Source organism: Trachemys scripta, chromosome 1, assembly GCF_013100865.1.
Source record: "Trachemys scripta elegans isolate TJP31775 chromosome 1, CAS_Tse_1.0, whole genome shotgun sequence".
Taxonomy (NCBI): domain Eukaryota; kingdom Metazoa; phylum Chordata; order Testudines; family Emydidae; genus Trachemys; species Trachemys scripta.
Genome location: NC_048298.1, coordinates 84,602,132 through 84,627,748, shown reverse-complemented (window position 1 = coordinate 84,627,748; position 25,617 = coordinate 84,602,132). Strand labels below are relative to the sequence as shown.

The 25,617-nt window shown below is 43.6% G+C and overlaps 2 protein-coding genes across 8 annotated transcripts in view; one reads left to right on the top strand and one right to left on the bottom strand.

Moving 5' to 3' along the window:
- SLC5A8 (solute carrier family 5 member 8) overlaps positions 1–8,214 on the top strand; it is a 32,827-nt gene extending 24,613 nt beyond the window's left edge. The window contains exons 13-15 of the mRNA XM_034773771.1: positions 60–163; positions 1,766–1,851; positions 6,246–8,214. Of these exons, the coding sequence (XP_034629662.1) occupies positions 60–163; positions 1,766–1,851; positions 6,246–6,377 (322 nt within the window). The 3' untranslated portion in view covers positions 6,378–8,214. The remainder of the gene's footprint in view (positions 1–59; positions 164–1,765; positions 1,852–6,245) is intronic.
- Positions 8,215–11,620: 3,406 nt separating this feature from the next.
- Positions 11,621–25,617, bottom strand: part of ANO4 (anoctamin 4) — a 274,760-nt gene continuing 260,763 nt past the window's right edge. For 6 of the 7 annotated variants that reach the window (XM_034773716.1, XM_034773710.1, XM_034773741.1 and 3 more), the window contains 3 exons: positions 23,907–24,012; positions 20,491–20,686; positions 11,621–12,280 (listed from right to left, as the gene is read on the bottom strand). In XM_034773716.1, the coding sequence (XP_034629607.1) occupies positions 20,495–20,686; positions 23,907–24,012 (298 nt within the window). In that variant the 3' untranslated portion in view covers positions 11,621–12,280; positions 20,491–20,494. The remainder of the gene's footprint in view (positions 12,281–20,490; positions 20,687–23,906; positions 24,013–25,617) is intronic. The other variant, XR_004646146.1, reaches the window with a different exon arrangement.

Below are 25,617 nucleotides of genomic sequence, written 5' to 3'. Positions count from 1 at the left end.
TTCAGGTTGTCTGAATTTTGAAGAAGACTCTAAGAAAATGTTTCCCCCACTTTTCCTAGACCTGTCCTGGCTGATTATTGGTATTCCTTGTCGTATCTGTACTTCAGCACTCTTGGGACCCTGGTCACAATAGCTTTGGGAATGATTGTCAGCCTCTTAACAGGTACCTTTTCCAGAGTTTTGGTTTAACACAAGTATACGCTGTTTTCCACATTAACATGCATACACATGGAACCGTCCCTATCACGAGAAGTTTCAGTGACCGCTCTGGTTGAGCTTGCACTCTCTGGTTTCATTCACTCACAGCTTTCTAGAACCTTTATCTTTTGGCCTGAAATTTTCCAGACATGGTCTCTGTCCAAAGGGGGCATTGCTTTCTCTTTGAATTGTGAGGTAGTAAAGTCAGCAGTTTTTGAACCTGAGGAGACGGGGGTGGAGTGGAGGGGAGAATCCATTTACCCAGTGCATTAAACCTGAGAAGGGGCTGAGTTTTAAGAGCTGCCATCCAGCATGGAGATAGCCCTGTCTGAGGAGAAGCATCTTTCCTTCTCCCAGAGGTTAATAGTAGTTTTGCTTTGAGTGAGTTCAAAGCATTTGAAATATGCTTACTGAGCATGCCCAGTGGCCATTTTCACTACGCTTGCCAAGCCATGCACCCAAGGAAGGATTCATGGTGTAAAGCCATGTCAACTGCCCAAGGAAAAGTCTAGTGAAATAGATTGCTGCAAATTACTAAGACCCTAAGAGTAGGCATGACAGTTGGGATCTGAACCCCGAGATCCCGACCCAACCCTCTGGTTTTGGTTCCAGGCAAAATCCAAAATGAGGCTATTATCCAATTTGGATGCGTCTGAAAAAAACAAAACAAAAGTGTAGCTGATCTCTCAACATTTCCACCATTTTATGCCAGCGAGAGCAGTTGGATCCTAGACCTGATTCAATCTAACTCCTAACCTAAAACTAATCTAGTCCTGAACCCTGCATCCTCAGCTCACCATTTAGGCCATACATAACTAGAACACAGTGACCAGGATGGTTTCCATTAGACTTACTGCACGTAGAAGCAGAGGAGAGTAAGGCACATCGTCATTGGTTTCTTTACTCTAGAATTCCTCAGACTCTTTCTGGAGCGCCCAGGAGCTCTCTCATTTTCCTTCCCCCACTTCCTCCACAATGCTTCACACCCAGAGCTGGATTTAGGGGCAGGTGACTCAGGCGACTTCTTGGAGTACTGGGCTTGGGTGGCGCTGGGCTCAGGATGCTGTTTGTGTTGTTAGTAACCAAAAGGGAAAATAGAATGTTTGAAGTAAAATGTTTCAGGTGTTCCGTACGTGGATTCATTTTTCACTATCCTTCTAGAATGTTCTGGACCTTTGTAAAATCTTGTGGAACCTTCCAGACTTGCTTATATATAGCATAAATAAATACAGATTTACAGATCCTAGAGTGCAAATTTATCATCTTCTGAGACAGGGATAAATCATGCATGCAAATTGTGCATCAAAGTCATGAAATGGGCTATATATTCAATAAAAAATAAGGTATTCAAAAGAGGGGGAGAGGGTGCCGAAGATGCTCCTCGCCTAGGGAGCCATTTGGTCTAGGACTAGACCTGTTCACATCATGACAATAGTCCTTTAAGACAAAGTATATGGGAAGGCTGGACACAGCAGGTAGCTGGAGTCTGATGTACCCTTATCAGTTGACTAGGATTAGCTTGTTAAAAACAATTGATAAAGAATTTAACACTGTGGGTATTTTACAGGAGGACTAAAGCAGAACATAGATCGTAAATTCTTGCTGACCAAAGAGGACTTGCTGTCCAACTTCTCATTTTCTAAACCCAAGACAGTAAGTATAGCTATGTGCATCATTCTAATTTGCCTCCTTCAAGCAATCTGTCCTCCTGGGTAACAGAGACAAATACACCAGGGTGTGGGGGGGGGGGTGGTGTTACATTTTCTAAAGAAACGGTTTCAGTGTTCATCCATTCTTTGATCCAGATCCTGTCCTTTCAGTTTCTTCCTCTGTACAATTCAGTATTGGTCACTCCAAACATACAAGATGTGACTGGAGTCCAAGGTGGGGGGGGGCACACTGACATTGCTCAGCTAGGGCGAACTGCAAAGAATGGGGCACACAATCCCCAAGACTGGTGGTTATTCTAATACTTAGATTCACGAAGCCAGCAACAAAACAGCTTCTACAATACCTTACTGGTTACCCAGAAGCCAACAACAGTTCCCTTAAAGCAACCCAGTCTTGGGCTTTCACCCAGACAGCCAAGTCAAATATGATGAGGATTACTGAAAATCTTGTTCATCGTATAAAAAAGTTTTACCAATCCCAAAGGATCAGACACATTACCCACCAGGTTAATGAATATTTCAGATCTTACCCAAATACACACTTACAGCCAATTCTTATTAACTACAGTAAAATTTATTTAAAAAAAAGAGTATTGGTTAAAAGATCATTATACATACAGACATGAACTTAGGTCAGTTTCATAGTAGAACTAGGGAGCTTTAGAGCTGCAAAGAGTTCTTTCAGAATTAGTCCATAGGTTCAGTCCAATGTTCAATATCAGGGTCATCCAGAATGGAACTGGAGATATCAGTCTTGTGGCTCAAGCTTCCTCTGATGAAGCATAAGCAGATTTGAGATGAAAGGATCAGGTCCCAAGAGACCTTTATAATGTTCCCGGGGAAGCCTCTTGTCAGTCCTTGGGTGAACCATAGTGTCTTTGAAGTAACCTCCTATTTCCTAAACATCACCAGTAGTTAGCTACATGGATTAACATAAGGCAATTGCCTATCTCCAGCCATTTACCTGTGATTTATCGCAAACTTCAAAGAGAAAGTCAGACAGCGATATTACTACATATACAATTCATTTAAATGTTAACGTCTTCCTTTGATCTCTGAATTAACAGAATACAAGATAGACAGGAACTGTTTGGTTACATTGTTAGAGGTTAACAATATATATGTAAATACACAAAAAACACAACCATTATCTATCTATCTATCTACCTCTAAAGGTTGAATCTGGGTCAATTAGCCTGCTAGCTGTGTAATCCTTTCTGGCTCTGTGTCACACCAGGGTAGACAATAGAATAAGCACATCTTAAGAGGCAATGCACACTCTAATAACGTGACAGAGTAGGAATCAGAAGCAAGAGCTTCCCCCAGGGGACTACATTTTTTTTTCTTCTCTCCCCCTCACCCCATGCCCTCCCCAACCCATATGAATGGCTGATCCTGTAGGAGACACTGATGCTTTCTGATGTGACTACTTCATTTAAGGCAGCAGCTGTGCATATGGTGTATCAGGATTAGGCAGCTGGCATAGACAAGGCAGCTATTTATGGCTACAGCTGCAGGTAGTATTTGGCTTCAGGTCAGCAGATTAGAGAGAATACTAGAGCACGCCCTAGCTAGCCTCGTAAAATGAGGGCCAATGGTGCCTTTGCATTCCAGCAAAGCTTTCTTGGTTTGTAAATCTGTTCTCTAGCTTATTTCTGAGATTGCTCATTAGACCAGCTACAGTTTGAGGGGGGAAATTTCCCCAGCCTGTGGATCCACATTACACACACCTCCACTCAAAAAAGAAAAAGAAAAAGAAATGGAAGAAAAAGGTATTGAGTAGCCTCTCAAAATATAGCTAGATTATTAAAGAGCCAACACGATTTAAAGGAAAAATATTGCTTTTTGGCTGTTGCCTTTGGCAATGTTGTAGTGGTCCATCGTCTTGTGTTAAAATAAACCAGGAAAAGTTTCAGCAGCCAAGGAGCAGCATTCTAAAATACATCCCTTAAACATGGAGGGCCAGATCCTCAGCAGCGTTAAATTGTCATCACTCCATTGACTTGAGTGGCACTACAACAATTGCCACAAGCTGAGGCTCTGGCCTGGAGCCTTTATCCAGTCTGGGCTCACTCACTCCCATGAGGCGTCTCACTGAGAGTAGCTGCTCACCCGGGGGAGGAGCAGGCTCACAATGTGGCTTTTAGCATTTAGATTAAAAAAAAATTAACTGCAGGTCACCTGTAAGGTCTGTGTTTTCAGTGCACTCAGTTAGAAAGAATGGCCATTGGATAGTTCAGTGTGCCACGTAGAGAGCATCTTTCTTAGATGATCCAATTTGCAGCCTCTTCCCCTTATGAAAACCTCTTGTGTTACTAACGATATACAGTAGAGGTAGGTTTTTTTTTAATACATTACATGTTATTTGTCCACGTAGAAACTGGACCAGACCCTCAGCTGGTGTAAATCACAATTGCTCCCCTGACTGCAATGGAGCTCCACTGTTTTACACCAGATGAGGACATAATGCCATGAACCAAATGTGCAAGTGCATGTGAACGCTGATGCTCACAGATTAAATGGCCATAATACTTGGATCCAGATACAACTGGCTTATTACATAGCGCAAAAGCTGGGTGGAGCGTGGGTGAAATGATTACTATTAATGAATGTCTAATTATTGAGGCAAAATATGTGGGCACCTTCCATTTTGGCTGAGCCAGTTTAGGCAAATGGAGATTTCTGTTTAGGTGTAGTTAGATGTAAGGAAGATGCAGTCTCTGAAGCAGGGATGCCAGTAAACACTGATTTTCACTGATGAAATGCAGGTAGGCACCAGGATTAGGAGAACAATAGCTCATGGTGGGAATGACACTTTGGTACACAAGAATACAGGAGCTATTCTTCTGAGGCCAGGAACAAGTGTTAGATACATTTTGAATGACTATAGCAAAGTACGTGATTAAACCCACACATCCTCCTCATATATCTAGAGAAATTCCAGCTGTTGCAGTGTATATCAGTTTATGCTTTCTCTTCCGTCTACGTGTATCAGCCTGCTCAGTCCTACTAGTTAAAATCCCCAACTACAAGCTTGAGTCTTCCCCCCATTCACACTAGTAAAACTCTCTTGACTTCAGTGGTGTTACTCCTGGCTCACTATAGGCCTAGTCCAGAGCATCATAATGTCAACTAGGGTGACCAGACAGCAAGTGTGAAAAATCGGGACGGGGGTGGGGGGTAATAGGAGCCTATATAAGAAAAAGACCCCAAAATCGGGACTGTCCCTATAAAATCGGGACATCTGGTCACTCTAATGTCAACGGAAAGACTCCCATCGACTACAGTAAGCATCGGATGGATTGGGTCCTCTGAGGAGAATCAGGTTCTCCTTTTTCACTCTCACAACCCAGAAACAAACCCATCCCAGTATTGCTCTGTGCAAGCGTAGCTGGTTAGTGTATTTTCTCCATGCTAAAGTCTAACTGACCCCTCCACAACTTTTAAATCAATATTGAAAAAAATGGTGCTGGCCCTGTGTTTGAATAGCGACTCTAGTTGCTTTTTAACTTTTACTTCTTATTTGAAAAACTTGATAGGAAACTCTTCTTGCTCCGAATTAAGAGTTTGTTTGGGTTTTTTTTAAAATGAATTAAAAATGCTGAAACTGTAGGTTTTTTTTAAAAATGTAGTGACTCTTGATCTCCTGTACATTTAAATGAGAAATTTACATCTGCTGTAAGTAGGGTGACCAGACATCCTGGTAAAATCAGGACCATCCCGATTTTGAGGTGTTTATCCCACATCCCGACCAATCTCTGGTCGGGACGCAATTTTCCCGATATTTTGCTCCACCAGAACTTGGCTTTTTTTCCACCCACCTTTTTTTTTTTTTTTTTTCCCGCCGCCGGCCGCCCCCCCCCCCCCCCCCCCCCCCCATGCTGTCAGTATGATGTAAAGGGGCCATAGTATAAATGGGCAGTATCTTCAAACCCACCTAAGTCCCATTCAAAGTCAATGGGACTTAGGCTTCTAACTGGACAGGTTTGAAAACCTCACCAACTCGGAATTAAGCCCTACCTATTAAAACAAATCTATTTATTTAATCTTGTTCTCCCTTGGAATAAGTCAGAAATATGATATGTTTCCATTCCCCTTCTTGCTCCCTTTGTGCCTTCCCTGGGCCTCACTCTTCCCCACTTCCTTTGAAAATATTTAATGTTCATTGTGTGAGCTAAGTTTTGGTGCCTCACTGTAACGAGTCCTGTGTATATGTCACCTGTGCAGCCAGGACATCGGGAAGTGAGAGTTAGTTTAGAGGACGGATCCAGGAATAGACAATAGCAATAGTCCATGTCTATATGGATGGGCTTAAGCGCACACGTGTGTGTGTGTGTGTGTGTGATTCCATGCCTCACAATGTGAACTTTTTTTCAGAATGAGAAAGTGGAAGTTTTGAACTGGAAACCTTTCACCATGGCAGATGAAGGAACCGACAATCCTGTTTTCAACCACATTGAAATGAACGTCACAGAAAATAAAGAAAAAGTCAATGGTGCCCATGTATGACTTAAGGGGACAGTGTAGATGTTGTGTTAAAGACATTGCCAGCATTCCTGTGAAGAGTTAGTTACCCACCCTCCCTGGGGTTATGTGCAGTAATCCCTACTAAATTTCATGCCATCACCACATTGGAATGACCTTGCGATTAAGACTAATGCCAAGAAAGGAATCAGAGCATATTGGCCCGAAGAAAAGGCGGGTAGTGGGTACTTCATAACATACAACTCTGCTTATTTTGGGAGACCGTCCAAAAGGCATGCATCTGTGCCTGTGACAGAAGTGAACATGAACTAAGAGCAAGCGAACTTTAAGCATACTCAAATGTGGAGAATGTTTTGTGTTACCTCCAATGATAATACCCTTTGAGCACAGCAAGAAACAAACGGTATTGGCTTGGTATTTATTTATCATGTGCATAGTCGTCTAGCCAAGCCCTGGCTTGGTAAACAACTGCTTTTCTCAATCCACTCAATGACACATTCAGTTCTAAGATATCAGGCTGGATCCTTCTCTCCCCAGAATAATTCCAGTGACTGCTGTAGAGCTGCTCCTAATTTACACTGATGAAAGTGAAAACAGAATCAGGCCTCTGGCTCTTCTAGGGGACCTTTATAGGGAGGACTAAAGCCAACGTTTCTATGTGAAATTGTCATTCAGTATTGGTTTGGTCTTCTATAAAAATATTTACGTTCAACCTCAGTTAATTTTCAGCTTTATTTTATTTTATTTTATTTTTAAAAAGAGCATCTAGTTTTCACAGACATGGCTATTTTTCTTCCCTGGTCAATTCCATACTGTTTCTGTGGCAAGGTCAATATTTTACACTCTTGCGGTGTCACAAGGTGGTTGTGTTTTTATAATGAAGGCGGGATTATCTAGTATAATGTTTTTCTGCAGAAGTGCTGACTCTGCGCTCCTTCTATGTACGTTTTTATAAAGTCATCCCTCATGGTGGTATCTGAATACGTTCTTAGCAAGGAATTCAACAGTGAATCGGTTGGTAACATGCTTACCCTCCCTTTCCTTCTCAGTGCATAGTCTGACCAGCTAGGCTGTGTGCTAGTTGAGTTCCTTTGGGAGCTGGGAGGAAGGTCCCCCCTACCAGGCTGTAAAGCCACTACTGCAGCCTCCACTCTCCTCATTCAACCTCTTCTGGTAGGAACAATGGGCCGTGGTGGATCGGTTGAGCTAAGTGACATTTTTTCATTAAAACCGATTTTCAATGGAAATGCAACCAAAATGAAAGTTTTGTGGATAAAATCATTTTTGGCTTGGCGTTAATGGAACAAGCGAATTCTGTACTAGAGCTGGGCAATATTTTGTGACCAAAACGCTTTTTCTGGTGAAAAAACATAAATTTGGTGACGTGGGAGTGTTTTGCAAATTCATGTTGATTTTTTGCCGTATTCTTTTGGTTGAAAAAAAAATCCAAAAACCCAACATGGTTTGTTTCAACGTTTTGAAATGAAGTGTTTCCATTTTTCAGTTCCAATGACTTTTCGCTTCAACGTTTCCTTTAAATGCATTGAAAAATCTGGTCAAAAATGAAACATTTAGATTTTGTTGAAACTAAATTTTTTGTTTGACTAGAAACAAAATTTTTGTGACTTTTCGATTTGCCAAAATTTTCATTTGTAATTTGTCCCATAACTAATTTTTCAGAATTTCCAATAAACAACAAAAAGCACCCATCTGTTCTTTGCCCAGCTCTACTTTCTACCCCTTTATCCTCAGAAGGGATTAGATTATATCAGAGGAGGGCAAACTACGGCCCATGGGACCCTCCTGCCCAGCCCCTGAGCTCCTGGCCTGGGAGGCTAGCCCCCGGTCCCTCTCCCGCTGTTCCCCCTCCTGCAGCCTCAGCTCACAATGCTCTGGGAGGCAGGGCTGTGAGCTCCTGGGGCAGCACAGCTGAAGAGCCCAGCCTGACCTGGTGCTCTGTGCTGTGCGGTGGCGACAGCATGGCTGGCTCCAGCCGGGCGGCGCAGCTGTAGCGCTGCCGGCCACTAGTGCTCCAGGCAGCGCAGTAAGGGGGTAGGGAGCGGGGGGGGGGGAGGGGTTGGATAGAGGGCAGGGGAGTTCGGGGTGGTGGTCGGGGGCGGGGGTGTGGATAGGGGTCGGGGTGGTCAGAGGGCAGGGAACAGGGGAGTTGAATGGGGGCAGGGGTCCTGGGGGGGCAGTCAGGAAGGAGGAGGGATTGGATGGGGGCAGTGGGGGGCAGTCAGGGGTGTGGGTTCCGGGGGCGGTCAGGGGACAGGGAGTGTGGGCGGGTGGATGGGGCAGAGGTCCCGGGGGGGACGGATAGCGGGTGGGGTCCAGGCCACTACCCCCTCCCCTAATTTTCAAAACCTGATCCGTCCCTCAAGCCAAAAAGTTTGCCCGCCCCGGATAATATAGTAAGAGATTTCAAAGATAGTTGATAATTGCTGTAAGCTGCCGAACTGCTGGGTAAAATGATTGATCTGAATCTGTCTCCTAGTGTTTTTAGCCAGTCAGCTGTTTACACATACAACATTTGTATTACAGATTAATTTTAAAAATACTCTTCAGTGTCTAGAATAATTTTGGGAAATAAGTGTTTTCCGCAAGTCCTCTCTGTATAGCCTACAAACGTGTCTGTGGAGTAGACTGAAGGAAAATACTTACTGGAACTTACCTAAAATACTGAAATAGCCCCGTGAAGGCTGAAACAAAACTGGTGAGCAATCGGGCCAGCTCCTCAGCTGGTCTAAGTCAGCATAGTTCTGGTGAAGCTATGCTGATTTACATCAGCTGAACCTGGCCTTTTGTCATTACTACTTGCCATCAATGTATTCTACACATATACAGCAGAAAAGGCTTGAGAAGCTGATGATGCAAGAGGGTAGTTCTGCTTCTAGTGTGTCCAAAAAAGAAATACTGCATTTCAGTTTAAAAGCAGTGTCGAGGTAATAAATCATAACAATTAGAACTTCAATGGTACTTCTGACCCGCAGAGATCAAGGAGGGTAAGTAGCAGGATTCCCATTTTAGCGAGAGACCTGACGAATGCTGACAGGGCCGGCTCCAGGGTTTTTGCCGCCCCAAGTGGCGGGGGAAAAAAAAAAAAGCCGCAATCGCGATCAGCTCCACCGCGCCGCTTTCTTCTTCAGCGGCAGGTCCTTCCCTCTGAGAGGGACCGAAGGACCCGCCGCCGAATTGCCGCCGAAGAGCCCGACATGTCGCCCCTTCCCCTTGGCCGCCCCAAGCACCTGCTTGCTGGGCTGGTGCCTGGAGCCGGCCCTGCATGCTGAAGTTAAGTGACTTGTCCAAAGTCATGTAACGAATCAGTGGTAGGGCTGGGAACAGAAACTAAGTCTCCTGTACTCTATCCACTGACCATATTGCCACACAGTACTGTGCCTGCTGTATAGAAAGTCTGGTATAAGCTCAGATTTGAATGTGTTTCTCAGGCGAGCAGTTGATTATTATGAAATATCATCTGTTTATATTTCATTGTATTTTGCTCTTATTTTGAGTACTATGTGCTTTTTATCTGATACGTGATCAAACTGGTTAGGATCTCCTTTGACTTTATCCTTTTTTCATCAAGCCATATTTAATCAAACCAAATAAAAATGTTTTCCATAATACTGTATGCAAAAAAAAAAAAAAAAAAAAAAAAAGCAGTGTCACATATTTTCCCTTAAATATTATGACAAAATAATTTATTAAAACAGCCTAAGGCACTAAACCTGTGGCCTGAAACATTATTTGAAGTCATTTATTGAGCTTTAACTCTGCCTATGCCATGAAATAAGACATCTGAATGACATCAAGAGTGACATGAACCTCTTCCTGCCCAACTTTTGGCCCACTGAGTCAGGAGGAGATGATGTGAAAATCAGCAAGACAGAGGCTACATTTGAACACTTCACACGCAAAGGGAAACAGCAGACATTTGTTTGGGAAGGCAGCAAAACAAAGTCACTTCTTGCTCTGCTGCCATTTCACTGTGAGAACCTATCAGTGGTGGAGCGAGAGCTAAAGTAGGGTGAGCAGATACCTGGAGCCAAAGTGCGAAGTATCTTTTCACCTGGAGGTCAGGGGGCTTTTCACCAGGGGACTCCTTTCAGTGTGCAGCAGAGGATTTGGAAGCCCAATACTGGCTATTCAGACAAAAAGGGTAATGTTCAGAGTGGAATGTTGCTTGCTCTTTGAAAACTTGCTCTCAGTGCTGGTTGGATGCTCAAGTTCAACTGGGTGCCCGCCGACACGCTGTCTCCTTGTTGTAGGATGCCACGCTCTCCCAGTACTGCTGGTCTCCCATTTCTTTTTCATTTGTTTGGTAAAGTGTGCACTAAACATGATACAGAATAATAATTCCCCTGCATTAACCCCGATGAACATTGCTGGGCAATGTACACATGAGCCCGCCTTCATCTGCCCTTGTCACTGAAATGCTGTCCTTGTATGTATGTATATATATATATATATATATATATTACACTAACCTGCCATTTTCTGTAGCAGGATGGCTAATTTATGTGAGCAGGAGACACTTATTCATTTCACTTCTCATGTAACTAGTTTGGGAGAATCTTTATAGGATGGGTTGGCTGATTGAAAATCACCTCAAAGACACTGTTAGCCTCTCTGTCTCCTAGTCTGGGACAGAGGCCTTGGCATTAGATGCTCATGGACAAACACTCTTGGGACTCTGCAGAGGATGGGACTAGGGGGGTCACCTGGCTCCTTATGAGTTAGGTTCAAGGATTTGCTCCTAGCCAATGGAGTGACTGCGGATCCCTTTGCTTTTTTTGTCCTTCTTGTTTTAACCGTCCATTAAATAAAGTTATGACTTCTGAGGCTAATTTTTCTCCAGAATCTTGTTTTGCTCTCTGCTAGGGGTACCCACAGCCATGGAATCTTGTCTTAGTAAAGACTGCATGAAAAATCCCTAATCCACCCCTTCATCTGGTCTGGTTTGGGAACAAGGTGCTGAACGCCCTCAACTTCTATGAAATCCATGGGAATTGAGAACGCTCAATGCTTTCCAGATAACACTCAGCACTTCATGGGATGGAGCCCTTCTATACGAAGCACAAGGGGGAACTTAATTCATCAGAGTAAATAAATACATAATGGATTTAGAGAGAAAGTGTTAAGATAGGTCCTTGGTCATTTTGGGCTTGCATTTGTATTTCGCCTCAGATTTGTCCCCCTGCTCAAAATTAGATAAACATAAGATGATTTACAAAAGCTCAACAACAAAGATTTCATATGCATAATTTATTTTAAAGTTATTGCATCACATTATACAAGCGTTAAACATGGCTTCATGTTGATGACGTTTTTGTAGGTGCGAAAATTTGACATTCTCCTCCATAGGGTTGGTTGGTTTTGTTTTTGCTATTTACAAATAAACAATCTATATACTTTATATATATATATTATATATATGGTATATAACATAAGTCCCCGCACAAAGATCTGAAATAAAAAAAGAACTCATTTGTAAACAGGGTTTCAGTTGTCTTATTTGGTGGCTTGAAAATAGATGGTATTGTAATACTGGGCATTTTTTGTCAGAGTATCCTGGTTTTTAATTTACATTTATTATTCTAAGTTCTGTAAAACGCGCATGGGACAGAATGCAAAAAACGTACCAAACAGGCTGAAAAAACAGTCCCAGTATACAATTTTTCCTTGGTTTTAAAAACTTGAGTATAATTGCCCATAAAATACATGCTAGCTCTGTTGAGAGTGGTCTATGGATATCAATCATATGCTGGATTGCAAAATGATTTCACAGTAAATCCTCTGAAATGTGCTGTCCTGCTTGCTATGTAAAATGTCTGTGGCATGCATTGAGGTTGCATTTTTTTCATTCTCTTCAAGGTAGTGCTCTTGCAGAGCTGGGATAAGTAAACAGAGCACAGGTCCATCGTCTGGAGCCATAAATAAAAACAAAAACAATACCAGATCAGAAACACAGTGCAGGTATGCATTTGCTACCTAGAAAACTGGACAATTCAGTTTGTCATTAGAAAGCTACAATTTTTGTTATACATTTGTCTTTTTTATTAACCTCCCTCCACACATGCACACACATGCACACACACTCTCTCACTCACTATTTTCTGTTTGACTGGCTCTATGACAGTGGAAGACAAAAGGGAACTCTGTTGTGCAGAATGGCAGGGCTCAATCCTGTGAGGTGCTGAGTGGATAAATCAATGGAATTAGAGGGTGCTGAGGTCCTTAGGCTCTCTCAGGATCAGGCTCAAGGTGAGCCAACTTTGAGGGCTTCCAGTGCTCGCGTATGTTCTCGTTTTCAGCAATACCCAAGACAACGTCTAGCAATTTAGAGCAATGAAATATCAACAGAACATAGCTGTGTTGAAAACTGCTCTCAAAAGCAATCAGCAGTTGATTGTTTCTTTGCTTCACTTTATTTGTTTTGTCATGTTAAACTGCTGAGGTTCCTCAGGAGTGAAAATCAGATTGTTATAATATGGCTCAATTCAAAGTTAGGAATGTCTCCAGTGGTGCAAGTAGAATTAATTTCTTACCGGTACACTGCACTCATGGGAGGGACACAAAGGGGGGCACCAGCTAAAGGGGAGGCACATGACCTCCCCATGTGACTCCTCCCCCCGCCCCCAGCCCGGGGCCCCCACACTCTCCCCGTCCCCTCCCCATGATCCATCACGTTACCTGGGTGAGGGGAGGGGGGGTTCTGTCCTCCTCCCGCTGTGCTGGAGACTTCTGAACTGCAGTGGCGAAAGGAGCAGAACGTAGGGCCGCCAAGTGGCCCCACGCCAGCAGCTCCTCTGGTGCAGCTGTACCGCCCCCAGCCCCTAGCCCTGTTCTCCAGTGGGGTTGCTGTGCAGAGCCCAGACAGGAAACACAGCTGCATGGAAGGGCTGGGGGTGGGGCTGGGGCATAGGCGCCGACTTCCCCTGTTTCCAGGGGGTGCTCGACCCCAACTCTACCCCCGGCCCCTCCCCCACTCCACCCCTTCCATGAGGATCTGCCCCTGCCCCGCCCCCATTCCAACTCCTTCCCCAAATCCCTGCCCTGGCCCCGCCTCTTCCCCTGAGCGCGCCCCGTTCCCACTCTCCCCCCCCCCGGCGGCGGCTGGGCGGGAAGCGCTGGGAGGTAGGCGGAGGAATGCAGCTGCGGCACGCTCAGGGGGGAGGAGGAGGAGGTGAGGCGGGGGGTGAGGGGAGCTTGGCTGCTGGTGGATGCAGAGCGCTCACTAATTTTTCCCCGTGGGTGCTCCAGTCCAGGAGCACCCACGGAGTCGGCGCCTATGGGCTGGGGGTGGTACAGCTGTGCCGGAGGAGCTGCCTGTTCTGCTCCTCCTGTGTCTTTCAGGTACAGAGTACCGGCTATAAATATCTTACTGGTACGGTGGACTGGATCATACTGCCGTACTTGCACCACTGAATGTCTCTGATCTAAATTGTCAGAGCGATATCTCACTGGAGGAGGTCTGTATAGCTTAAAACACATATATCAAACGGTGATTTAGGTGTGACTTGCATCTGATTTTACTATTTAGCAAACACTTTCTGAAAGTCTGTCACCTGTGATTTTAAAGTAGCTTACACAGTTTTTGCAAACAAATTAATCTCAGTCTATTTAATCTACTTGTTTATATGAACTTGGCATTAATATGGTTTGCACGTGCATTAGTGACTGAGCAGGCAGCACTTTCCATTGCTGTGTAAGTCACACACACTCTGCAGTGGTGATTGGGAAACACATAGCCATCCAACATGTGTCTCTCTTCTGGCGCATTATGTTGCATAAAGAAATGTTACTTACTTGTACAGTAATGGAGTTCTTCAAGATGTGTGGTCCCTATCTGTAATCCACTTGAGGTGCGCATGCGTTCCATGTGCCTGGAAGATTCGTGCTAGCAGTGGCCATCAGTCTGCACTTGGCACCCTTCTCTTCCTCGCCCTCTAAAAAACTGATGGCATAAGTGGTGGCATGGACTGACCACTTCTCTGGTTACCTTTTAATCAGGAATAGCCCTAGGATAAGGCTCTGCAGCAGAGGGGAAGGAGGGCAGGTAGTGGAATACAGATAGGGACCACATATTGCAAAGAAAGCCACTTACTGTGGTAACCTTTCTTTCTTTGAATGACGGTTCCTATGTGTTTTCCAGTCTAGGTGATTCACAAGGAGTATTCATTGAGGAGGAGGGTGGGAGGAGCTCTGCTATACCACAGATTGGAGGACAGCTCTGCCAAAGGATGTGTTTGGCAGAATCTTGTACTAGGCAGTAATGTTTTGCAAAAGTCTGTACACCGCTGCTGCACCTCTCTCCAGTGTCTCAAAGTGAAGCTGCCAGTGTGGCCTGGGCGAGTGGGTCCTCATACCTTGTGTGGGAGGAGCTGCTGTTAACTTGTAACAAAGCAGGATGCAGCTTGAAATCCATTTGGAAAGTCTCTGGGAGGAGATTGCTTCCCCTCTCATACATTTGGCAAAGGAGACAAACAGTTTAGGAGAATTTCAGAAGGGTTTTGTCCTCTGCATGAAGAATGCCAAGGCTCCACGGACATCCAGAGGGTGTAGTTTTCTGTCCTCCTCGCTGGTGGTATGTTGCTTCGAATAGAAGACAGGTACATGGATGACCTGGTTTAGATTAAGTTCTGCGATTACTTTTGGGATGAATTTGTGGTGTAACCTCAGCAAAGCTTTGTCCGTATGGAAGACCATGTAAGGTGGGTCACCCATAAGAGCTTCCGGCTCACCTACTCTTCTGGCTAAGGCAATGGTAACCAGAAAAGCCACCTTTCTAGACGGGTGAATGAAGGAACATGAGGCTAAGGGTGAGAACGGAGCCTTCATTAAAGTTGATAGGACTAGGCTGAGATCCCAAATTGGGTAGGTTTTATTACTGGAGGAAAGGTTCTGACAAGTCCCTTCAGAATATGTACTGTAGTAGGATGGCTGAAGACTGAATGGCTGTCCACAAGAGGGTGAAAGGTGCTAATAGCTGCCAAGTGCATTTGCAAGGAGCTAAGAGATAGTCCTGACAAATTTTGAAAGAGTCCAGAAGAGCAGGGATCTTGACACCCTTTGAGGGTATCCGGTGATTCTGGTGCCAAGTCAGAAATCTTTTCCATTTTGCTGCATAGTATTTCCTCATGGAATCTTTCCTACTACTGCTAAGAGTGGATTGTACTGCCTCCGAGTATGACTTTTCTAGGTCTGTTGTCCATGCAAATACCATGATGTCAGACAAAGGGATACTGAGTTGGGGTGTTTGATTTTTGTCAAACAGGCATGAGGCCAGCTAGCAACTGCCCAAGACCCAGAACTGCCTTGGCCACCAGGGAGCAATCAAGATCATCAATGCTCCCTATTGTTTGAGCTTCCTCAGAACTCATGGCAAGAGAAGGATCGGCATAAATGCATACATCAGCTGTCGCGACCCAAGGATTTCTTGATGTCACCTGGCAGTAGGCACAGGGGTCCCATGGGTTCACCAAAAAAGTCATGTAAGGTCTCTAATGAAAGTCTGTGTCACACTGATCATCACAGCAAGATGTGTGTACAGCAGATATGTGAAGGGTTATGTATATACACTAAAATTATATTCTCTAAGTCTGTGAGTGAAGACAGGTCTCTCAAAGGTAATCCACATACTCTTGGCAGGCAGTGGGGAAGAGACGCTTATCTTACTCTGGCTGGCCATATGCAAATTGAGTATTGCACCATTCACAATGGATGCCCATTTACAGTCTGAGTAGAATGCCAATCAATAGATTACAGGGTCTGGAGGGAAAAACAAGAACAGCAGTGTGAGCTTGTTTTGGGGGAGACAATGAACTTTTGAAACTACATCTACGGTAGAGATGAACCCCTAGAGATTCCTTCAATCTTGTGGGGACAAACTGCCAGTGGGCTTGAAGGGGGTCTCAGTGAAACTGTTTGAAAACACTTGGGAAAAAACTTGGAGTAAGCTATCTTGTAGGAGATAGGGGAATGCCTTGATAGTTAATCTCTAGAAATCATGTTATGATTTCATTTTATATGTAACCATTTGTTTCCAATATTCTCTCTCTCTCTCATCTCTGTTCTTTGATAATGCATTTAGTCTTGTTTTCACTATACTTAACACATAACATTTAGACAGATCTATAAAATGGTGATCATGATTTGAATCTTGTCAGTTAGTGCGTACTATTTCTTTGGGAATAACGCATCTGAGAATTCTGTGGAGCAGAGGCTGAGCACTCCAGAGGGATGTTCGGAAGACTTGGGGTTGCCATGTGCTTATCGCTAACTTGCACAGAGAGAGCAAGGCCTGCGGAGGCCTGGAAGGCAGAGGCTGGTGGTTTCTAGGGCCTGATCCACAGCAGGTACAGACAAAACTCCTTCTTATTAAGGACAGATGCTGGTGAGATGCATCAAAACCCTGGGTACCCCTGGGAAGCATCACAGCTGTCCCAACCATTGAAGCAAAACTATGTCTCCTCTGGAGCTGTGGTCTTGAACTGCTCTTTTCTCTTTAGACACAAAGAGATCCCAGAATAGGAGTCTCCACTGTTGGAATATGCTCTATACCACTGAGTCGTGTAGATCTCACTTGTGGGCTCTGGAGAAGTGTCTGCTAAGGCTGTTTGCCAATGTGTTGTGCACCCCTGGAAGGTGCACTGCTGAGCGGGTGAACTGTTAGCGAACGCACCAGTTCCAGAGATTGACAGCTTTGATGCAAAGAGGGATGGACTTTGCCTCCCCTGTTTATTAATATAGTAAATTGTTCTCATGTTGTCCAAAATGACTTGAACGTGCAAGATCTAAATGAATGGTAAGAATTGCTTGCAGGCTTCCTGTACTACATGAAGTTCCAGAAGGTTTATGTGCAACTGGGATTCTTAGTGGGTCCAGGTACCATGTGCTACAGGTTCATCCAGACGGGCTCCCCACCTTAGGACAGAGGCATCTGCAATCGTCATTTTGTGGGTGGAGGAGGGATGAAGGGAACCCCATGTTAGGGTGACCAGATGTCCCGATTTTATAGGGACAGTCCCGATTTTTGGGTCTTTTTCTTATATAGGCTCCTGTTACCCCCCACCCTTGTCCCGATTTTTCACATTTGCTGTCTGGTCACCCTACCCCATGTATGTTCTCTCTCCTGGTGGAAGAACAGGGAGACAATCCAGAATTCTGTAGGGGAGTAAGAGCAGTTTGTCCACACTGTGCTTACTTGGCATGTGAGCTATCTGTAACACTGCCCGTAAATATCAAAGGCTAAGTCTCGTGAAGGGTGTCATATAGCTACATGAGGCTATGTGACCTGGGAGGATGAGACAGGCTTGAACTGCCAAGTGAGGTCTCAGATGACGCTGAGAGGTGAGATCATTCATAGCTTGGAATCTATCGTGAGATAGACTTGATTGGGGCGACCTTAGACTATTATCTGTGTGGAAACTAAAACGGACTTTTCTACATTTACTTAGAACTCTACAGAGTTTAAGAGTCTGAGCAGGGACAGGGTTATCGTCTGTACTTCTTGATGTGAGTTCCTCGTGAGCAACCAGTTGTTGAGATAGGGAAGTACTGATGGGTGCTGATAGAGGTGAGCTGCCACTGCAACAGCATTTTCATGAACACTCTTCATGCCATCGAGTGACTGAAAGGGAGCACTCGTGTATTGGTAGTGGTGTAAGTCTGTGGTGAATCTCCTATATGCAGGGTAGATGTCAGTGTGGAAATAAACATAGTTTAAATAAAGAGCGGTGAATTAGTCATCCTCGTGCATTGAGGGGATTCTAGAGGCCAGGGTGATCATTCTGAACTTCAGGTGTCAGATAAAGACATTCAGCTGTCTGAGGTCTAGTAGCCTCCAGCCTCCTTTCTTCCTGAGAATGCAGAAATATTTCCCCCTCTTTGCTGAAGAGGTACCAGTTCTATGGCTCCCAGATAGACTCCAGTATGGAGTCTACTTCTTGTCTGAGTATCCTCCTGTGAGAAGGATCCTGAAGAGCGATAGGGAAGAGGGTTGGTGAGGGGAAGGGAGAGGAACTCTATCACATAACCAGTGGTGATTATCTCCAGAACCCTTCTGTCTGATATTATGTGATGCCAAGACTGGAAAAAATGAGCTGGTCAGCTAAGAAATAGGGTGCAGGAATCCTGAACAGACACAGGTGAATGTGGCCAGGGGGTGTAGTTTCCTGAAAGAGAATTGGTCACTACAAACATCAGCCAGGGCCATGACTATTAAAGCTCCTGAGAAGGGATCTGTCTGTGTAGACATCTTCACGGACTTGGTTAAAATGTTAAAGTAGTGGAGCTCTATTCACTCAGAAAAGTGTGAAATCAAATTGTTTGACTCGCATTCCTCTTTTGTTTCTAGGGAATCCCACCAGGTCTATGTTCACTTTGATCTTTGTGTCCATTTGTATTCATATAGACTGGGCTGCTAAGTGCCTGGGATCATGTTTATGCTGATGGTACCCTTTTACCACCAGTTCTGCAGGCTTTTCAGTGTTATTACTTAGGAGTGAAACCCAGCTTACTTTTAACAACATCCAGCGAGCATGTTCTGATCTGTATCACAGCATCTGACACTTATTCAGTGGCTGGTTCCTAAGATTTCATGAAATTTAGGTAAGTGATTTTTGGAATGTTTAACCGTGGAAGCCAAACACTTTGCAAAAGAATTTAGACCTAAATTGTTTATCCCTGAGTCATTTTAGTCAGATCAGTTATTGGCTGATTTTGGAGTGACCAATTCTATTTCCATTACTTGCCCAGAATTATCACCTTATTATTCTGTATGTAGGATTTAATGTCATTTCATATTTCAATGTACCTTTTAAACCTCTTACCACAGTTGTGGAGGGATGGTCTCATGAATAAAGAACAAGACTCGGAGTCAGGAGCTGTTGGATGGATGTGCGCTCCCCATCTGGTAATTGTATCCACGTGTCATTTCATCTTTTGACTGTTAGCTCTGTGGGACATGGACCATCTGTTTGTGATGTTTGTGTACAGTATTCCCTAATCCGTGCTGGAGGCCCCTAGGTGCTAATGCAGTACAAACAAATCTGGGTTATAGCTCTGCCACAAACGTCCTGTCTGTGACTTTAGGCGAGTCACCTAAGGCTTGTCCTCTATGTCCCTCAATGGGAGCTGCAGTTGCTCAGCATCTCTGAAAATCAGGCCACTATTCCGGATAAGATTTTCAAATACACCTAATGCTAAACACCTAAATCCATAATTGGGCACCTGCCTATTCTTTAAAAGGGCTGTGCAGACAACTCCTCCAATGAGCTTTTCATCTTCCCACACATGTAAAACAGGCACAACTTTGCTTGACAACCACACAGCAGTATTGGGAGATTCAATTCATTAATGCTTGTGAATCACTTTAAGATGCTTGGCCAAAAGGTGTTATAGAAATGTACATCAATCTATCTTCTTAGTGTATGTGGCTGCCTATCACGTAATATCTCAGCTCCTTCGAAGGCACCAGAGGATTTCCTGAAGTCCCTCCACTTCTCCCTTTTTGGAGTACAATCTTTGCTTAGGGTAGGGTTTTTGGTTTTAATTTTTTAGATTTTATTAATTTTCTCTTTTGTTTTTGTTGGTTGGGGTTTATAGGGCCGATGGGGGTGTCAATGATGTATCATTCTTGCTTTGGTGAAAAGTCTTTTTTTGAAGAGGAAGACTTTGCAGCACTCTCTGAAGATGATCAGACTCTGGATTTGCCTAATCTCTGGACTTATGATCCATAGCTAGACCCCCTTGACCGAGAAGGCTTTGTTCCCAGCTCTCATGTGCTTTGTCCAGGGTTTTGTGATCTGCATTGTCCCAGAGGAGTGTAATTGTTGTGGCAGTTCATAGATTGAAACTGGGTCTTTAATGTGGCTGGGGCTTGATCCATGAATTGCTTTAAAGGTTAGGAACAAGACCTTAAACTGGCCTCGGAAGCTGTCTGGGGTCCAGTGGAGAGACCTGAGTCTGATGAGTGCATTTTGAATAGGGGCACGTGCATGCTAACTGCATGCAATATAGTTTTAAGTTGTTCTCATCCACTCCTGACTATTCCCAACCCAGTATAAATACATTTGGTTTATTGACTAACTAACTAGAATTAATGGCTCAATTTAAATAATTTCTCCCTCACCCAGTCATGGCCATTCATTGTTATGAGATTTTCCATTTTTCTTCCTCTCCTTCCGTTCTTTCTGCAGACGTTCCAGTTCTGCTTCGTACATCATTTCCTGAATCAGGTACTTTTCTCTCCTCATCCGATCCCTCAGATCTTTCGGAAGGTCTGGGATTAAATACGAAATCAGGTGCTTTATGCAAAAGACAAGGTGCTGTGAAAACAAAAGGATTGAAGATGGATGAAAAGTATTAATCTTTTTACTACAGTTTCCAGTTTGATTCATTTTTCAAAGGGGAGTAAAATCTCCTAAGTAACAAAAAGATGTTGATCTAGAACTCAAACTTTTATTACAAATTGAAATATTAAGGAGCAAAATTCTGCAGTCCCTCTTCAAGCAGAACTCCAGCCGAAGTCAGCGGAGGCCGATGCCTGAGCAAGCACTAAACCACTGCTTGATTTGGCGCAACAATCCACTGTTGCAAAGTTCAGTATACAAATTAAGGCCCCAATTCTGCTGTGTGATCTGTTAGTTCAGCCTCTGGAGTCTGTGCCCTGAAATCAGGTGGACTCTGTCTGTAGGGAGGGGGTCAATGCTAGTGGAGCACGCTGCAGGAAAGGGCACAAAAGGTCTACTCTTTTTTTTACTCTGGAAAAACTCCCAGTGATTTCGGACCCAAGTCATTATTCCTGGAAAACAATGCTGCTTTCGAATGTTCTGTACCCCTAATTTAAAACTTCACTGCAATCGACCTAAAATGTCCCTGTTAAATAACTGGTGCATTTATCAATCATTTTGTCCTTAATGATTTAGGCATATTAGAATAAAGATTGGTGCGATTGAGGAGAGTTGTTCTGCTCTTCTCTTCTTTTCCATTTTGTTTAATCAAAGATGTTTTTTGGAGTTTGTTCTACGAAGTTTGGTGAACAATCTGTGGAAATAGTCTTCTTCCGTCTCAAGTAGACAAATTGGAGATGAAAAAGAATATTTTTCACTCCAATTTGGGCTCTTTACTTTGAGGGTTACAGAATAGAAGCTGTAGCAACTTTTCTTATGAATTCTCTCATTAGGAGCAGAAAGATGCAATATCTAAATTGGTGTGTTTTGCTACATCTGAGGGACAATGATCCTTTAGCCTTGGCATATCGCTTTCCATTTTTGTTTGTCTGCAAGATGAGTAACTTTTCTTATAAGAGATACTTCCTAGTATCTGTCTTCTCTTGTGTTTGAGCTAAGTCCAAATGCAAAGTAGCCACACCTTAAACTGCTCTACATTAACTCTAGGTCCAGGGTGGCATGTTGTAGTTGAGATAGTTATTTACACTGATCTCCATCTCCAAACTCAATGACAAAGCTTCCCTTAATTATTTCTCTTTTAGCTAAATCTGTTATGATAATTGTTCTTTCTTTCCAGTAGCATCTACTATAGGCACTGACTCTATGGGTGATCCAGGGCTGGAGCACCCACAAAAAAACCCCAGGGGGTGCTTAGCACCCACCGGCAGCCAGCTCCCTCCCTACCTCCCAGTGCCTCCTGTCCGCAAGCGGCCCCCAATCAACTCCTCCCCCTCCCTCCCAGTGCCTCCCACCTGCTGTGACGAGCTGTTTAGTGGCGTGCAGGAGGCGCTGAAAGGGATGGGGAGGAGTGGGGATGGGGTATACTTGGGGGAGAGGGCGGAACTGGGTGGGAAGAGGAATGGTGGAAGTGGAGCGGGGCTGGTAGAGGCAGGGCAGGGGTGGGGACTTGGGAGAAGGGGTGGGGTGGGGGCAGGGCCTGGGGCGGAGCGCAGGCAGGAAGAGGTGGGGGTGGAAGTTTTGGGGGAAGGGGCCTGGGGCAAAGTGGGAGATTGAGCACGCTTGGGCCCCGGAAGAAGCCGATGCTTGTGGCACCTACAATGTGCTAGGTGGTTTCCAAACAGAAAGAGAGGCCTGGTCCTCTGTCCCATAGAGCTTTTTTTATGTCAGGTTCTTCCAACCCAGCAAATAATCCAAGGATTCTCATTGGATACATCTCTACATTTCTTTCTTTCCTCTCTCCCTTCTTGCACTGTTCACTTCACCCAAGTCCATAACCTAACCACTTCCTCAGGCCTTGTACATACTACAACTGTTTAATCATAGAATCATAGGACTGGAAGGGACCTTGAGAGGTCATCTAGTCCAGTCCCCTGCACTCATGGCAGGACTAAGTATTATCTAGACCATTCCTGACAGGTGTTTGTTTAATCTGCTCTTAAAAATCTCCAATGATGGAGATTCCACAACCTCCCTAGGCAATTTATTCCAGTGCTTAACCACCCTGACAGTTAGGAAGTTTTTCCTAATGTCCAAACTAAACCACCCTTGCTGCAATTTAAGCCCATTGCTTCTTGTCCTCTCCTCAGAGGTTACTGAGAACAATTTTTCTCCCTCCTCTTTGTAACAATCTTTATGTACTTAAAAACTGATGTCCCCTCTCAGTCTTCTCTCCTCCAGACTAAACAAACCCCATTTTTTCAATCTTCCCTCATAGGTCATGTTTTCTAGACCTTCAATCATTTTTGTTGCTCCTCTCTGGACTTTCTCCAAATTGTCCACATCTTTCCTGAAATGTAGCACCCAGAACTGGACACAGTACTACAGCTAAGGTCTAATCAGTGCGGAGTAGAGCAGAAGAATTACTTCTTGTATCTTGCTTACAACACTCTTGCTAATACATCCCAGAATGATGTTTGCTTTTTTTTTTTTTGCAATTGTGTTACACTGTTGACTCATATTTAGCTTGTGATCCGCTATGACCCCCAGATCCCTTTCCACAGTACTCTTTCCTAGGCAGTCATTTCCCATTTTGTATGTGTGCAACTGATTTTTCCTTCCTAAGTGGAGTACTTTGCACTTGCCCTTATTGAATTTCATCCAGATCATTTCTCCAGATCATTTTGAATTTTAATCTTATCCTCCAAAGGACTTGCAACCGCTTCTAGCTTGGTATCGTCCGCAAACTTTATAATTTATACCTTCTATGCCATTATGTAAGTCAATGATAAAGATATTGAACAGAAACGGCTCCAGAACTGATTCCTGCAGGACCCCATTCCATTTGCCCTTCTAGCAGGACTGTGAACAACTGATAGCTACTCTCTGGGAATGGTTTTCCAACCAGTTATGCACTCACCTTATAGTAGCTCCATCTAGATTGTATTTCCCTAGTTTGTTTATGAGGAGGTCATGCGAGACAATATCAAAAACCTTAGTACAGTCAAGATATGCCACATCTACCACTTCCCCTCATCCACAAGGCTTGTTACCCTGTCAAAGAAAGTCATTAGGGTGATGTGACACAATTTGTTCTTGACAAATCCATGCTGACCGTTACTTATCATCTTATTATCTTCTAGGTGTTTGCAAATTGATTACTTAATTATATCATCTAGCCCCTTATATGAAAACTGACCTCAAATACAATAATAAAAGCCAACCGTGCTGCTAAGACATGCCAGAATTGCAATGTGTAGCCATAGGGCACCGGGGAATGAGGAGGGTCTCGATAGTCTCTGTACCTGAAAAACAAACGGAATGTTGCATTTCAGTATAGTGATAAACTGCTACCCTTGACAGAGAACACAACAGAACACTATTCTTTGACTATATCCTCCTTGCAACAACAGAGATCTCAAGCCAAAAATGACACAAGTTACTAAAATACTGATTCTTTGCTCACTTCCACCAATGGTAATAATGAATAACTGCACTGAAGTCAATGGGTGAAATCCTGGCCCCACAGAAATGAATGGGAGTTTTGTGATTGTCTTCAGTGGAGCCTGGATTTCACCCAGTGACACCACACCATGGTAAAACCAGTGTGAGAGAAGAATCGGGTCTACTGTTTTTAAAACCTGTCTTTTGAAGAACTAAGCCCTCAATAAAATAACATTCATATGGATTTGATTTTATTGTCAAAGAGGTAATTCCAAAATAATCCCACAGAAACCTAATCTAAAAGCGAGGGGAAATTTGGCTTCTGCCTAATCTGTTTCCTACACAGGTTTGAAAACAGTATGAACAGTATCTGAATATACCATTTAAGTAATACACGGAAGTTTTTAGCTCTAAGCTAATTTAGAAACAAAAACCCAAACCCACAGGAGAAAGAAGATATAAATAAAAACATATTTTTTCTCTGATTGATAGGCCTCTCAGATTAGAGAGGCATCTATACACAAATGGAATAAACTGTGTTTTGGGATTTCAGTCAGTACTGATTCTTCTTACATTTCAGCATCTTCAGTGCAAATTGTTTTAGCTTCCCAACTGATTCCCTTCTGCAGCCAAAATACTGGCTCCTGAACATGAAATGTTTTTACAAAAGAAGAATATTAGTGGCTGTTAAAGGACTGTAATAGAAGCCCCTGGCTGGGAGCCTTAGCTAGAGATGGGTCTTCTATGGAATAATCTGGTAATTTTTGTACTTGTAAAGGACTAAATAAATACAGCAGCCCCAGGAAATGGGGAAGACTTTGACAGATTGTTTCGTTTCTCATATGGAGGGAAAAATCTGGGCTTTGTAATAGTGAAGGTAAATTATTAACAGATCTGTCTGCATAAATTATCTTGCTTGAAAATTAAAGGATTCCAATCCATCACACAAACTACATTGTGGAATACATTCCTGTAATTGCTTTGCAGATAAACGATTAAACTAATTTTAATTCCTATCAATATGGGGCTTTAAAGTGCAATTGAAATTACCAAGAAATATCAGTAGAATTCAGGTTGATTAAATGTCTTGTAAACTGATTAAAAGGAAGTCAGTCACACTCTCCATTCCACTGGCAGGGGCATATATATATTTAAGAAGTAAACATACTCGCCAAAGAACATAGTTGTATCTAGTGATTTTGCAATAGCAGTTTGAATTAGCAAACTGAGATTCAAGTGCCAAATCCTGCTTTAGTTGAAGTCAGTTAAGGCCAATTAGACTCCCTGTAACAAATGCCAGAGGCTGAGAATGAGGATTAAGACTACCTCCTTTTTAGTTGTTTTTGTAGATTTGTTTAATTGTTGGGCTAAATTTATGGAGTTCGCTCCCTCCCCTTTTCTTCATGCCAGACAAAAGCTTTTATTTGAAAAAAGGGCCTGTTTTACAAGTAAGAATTAGTTTAGTT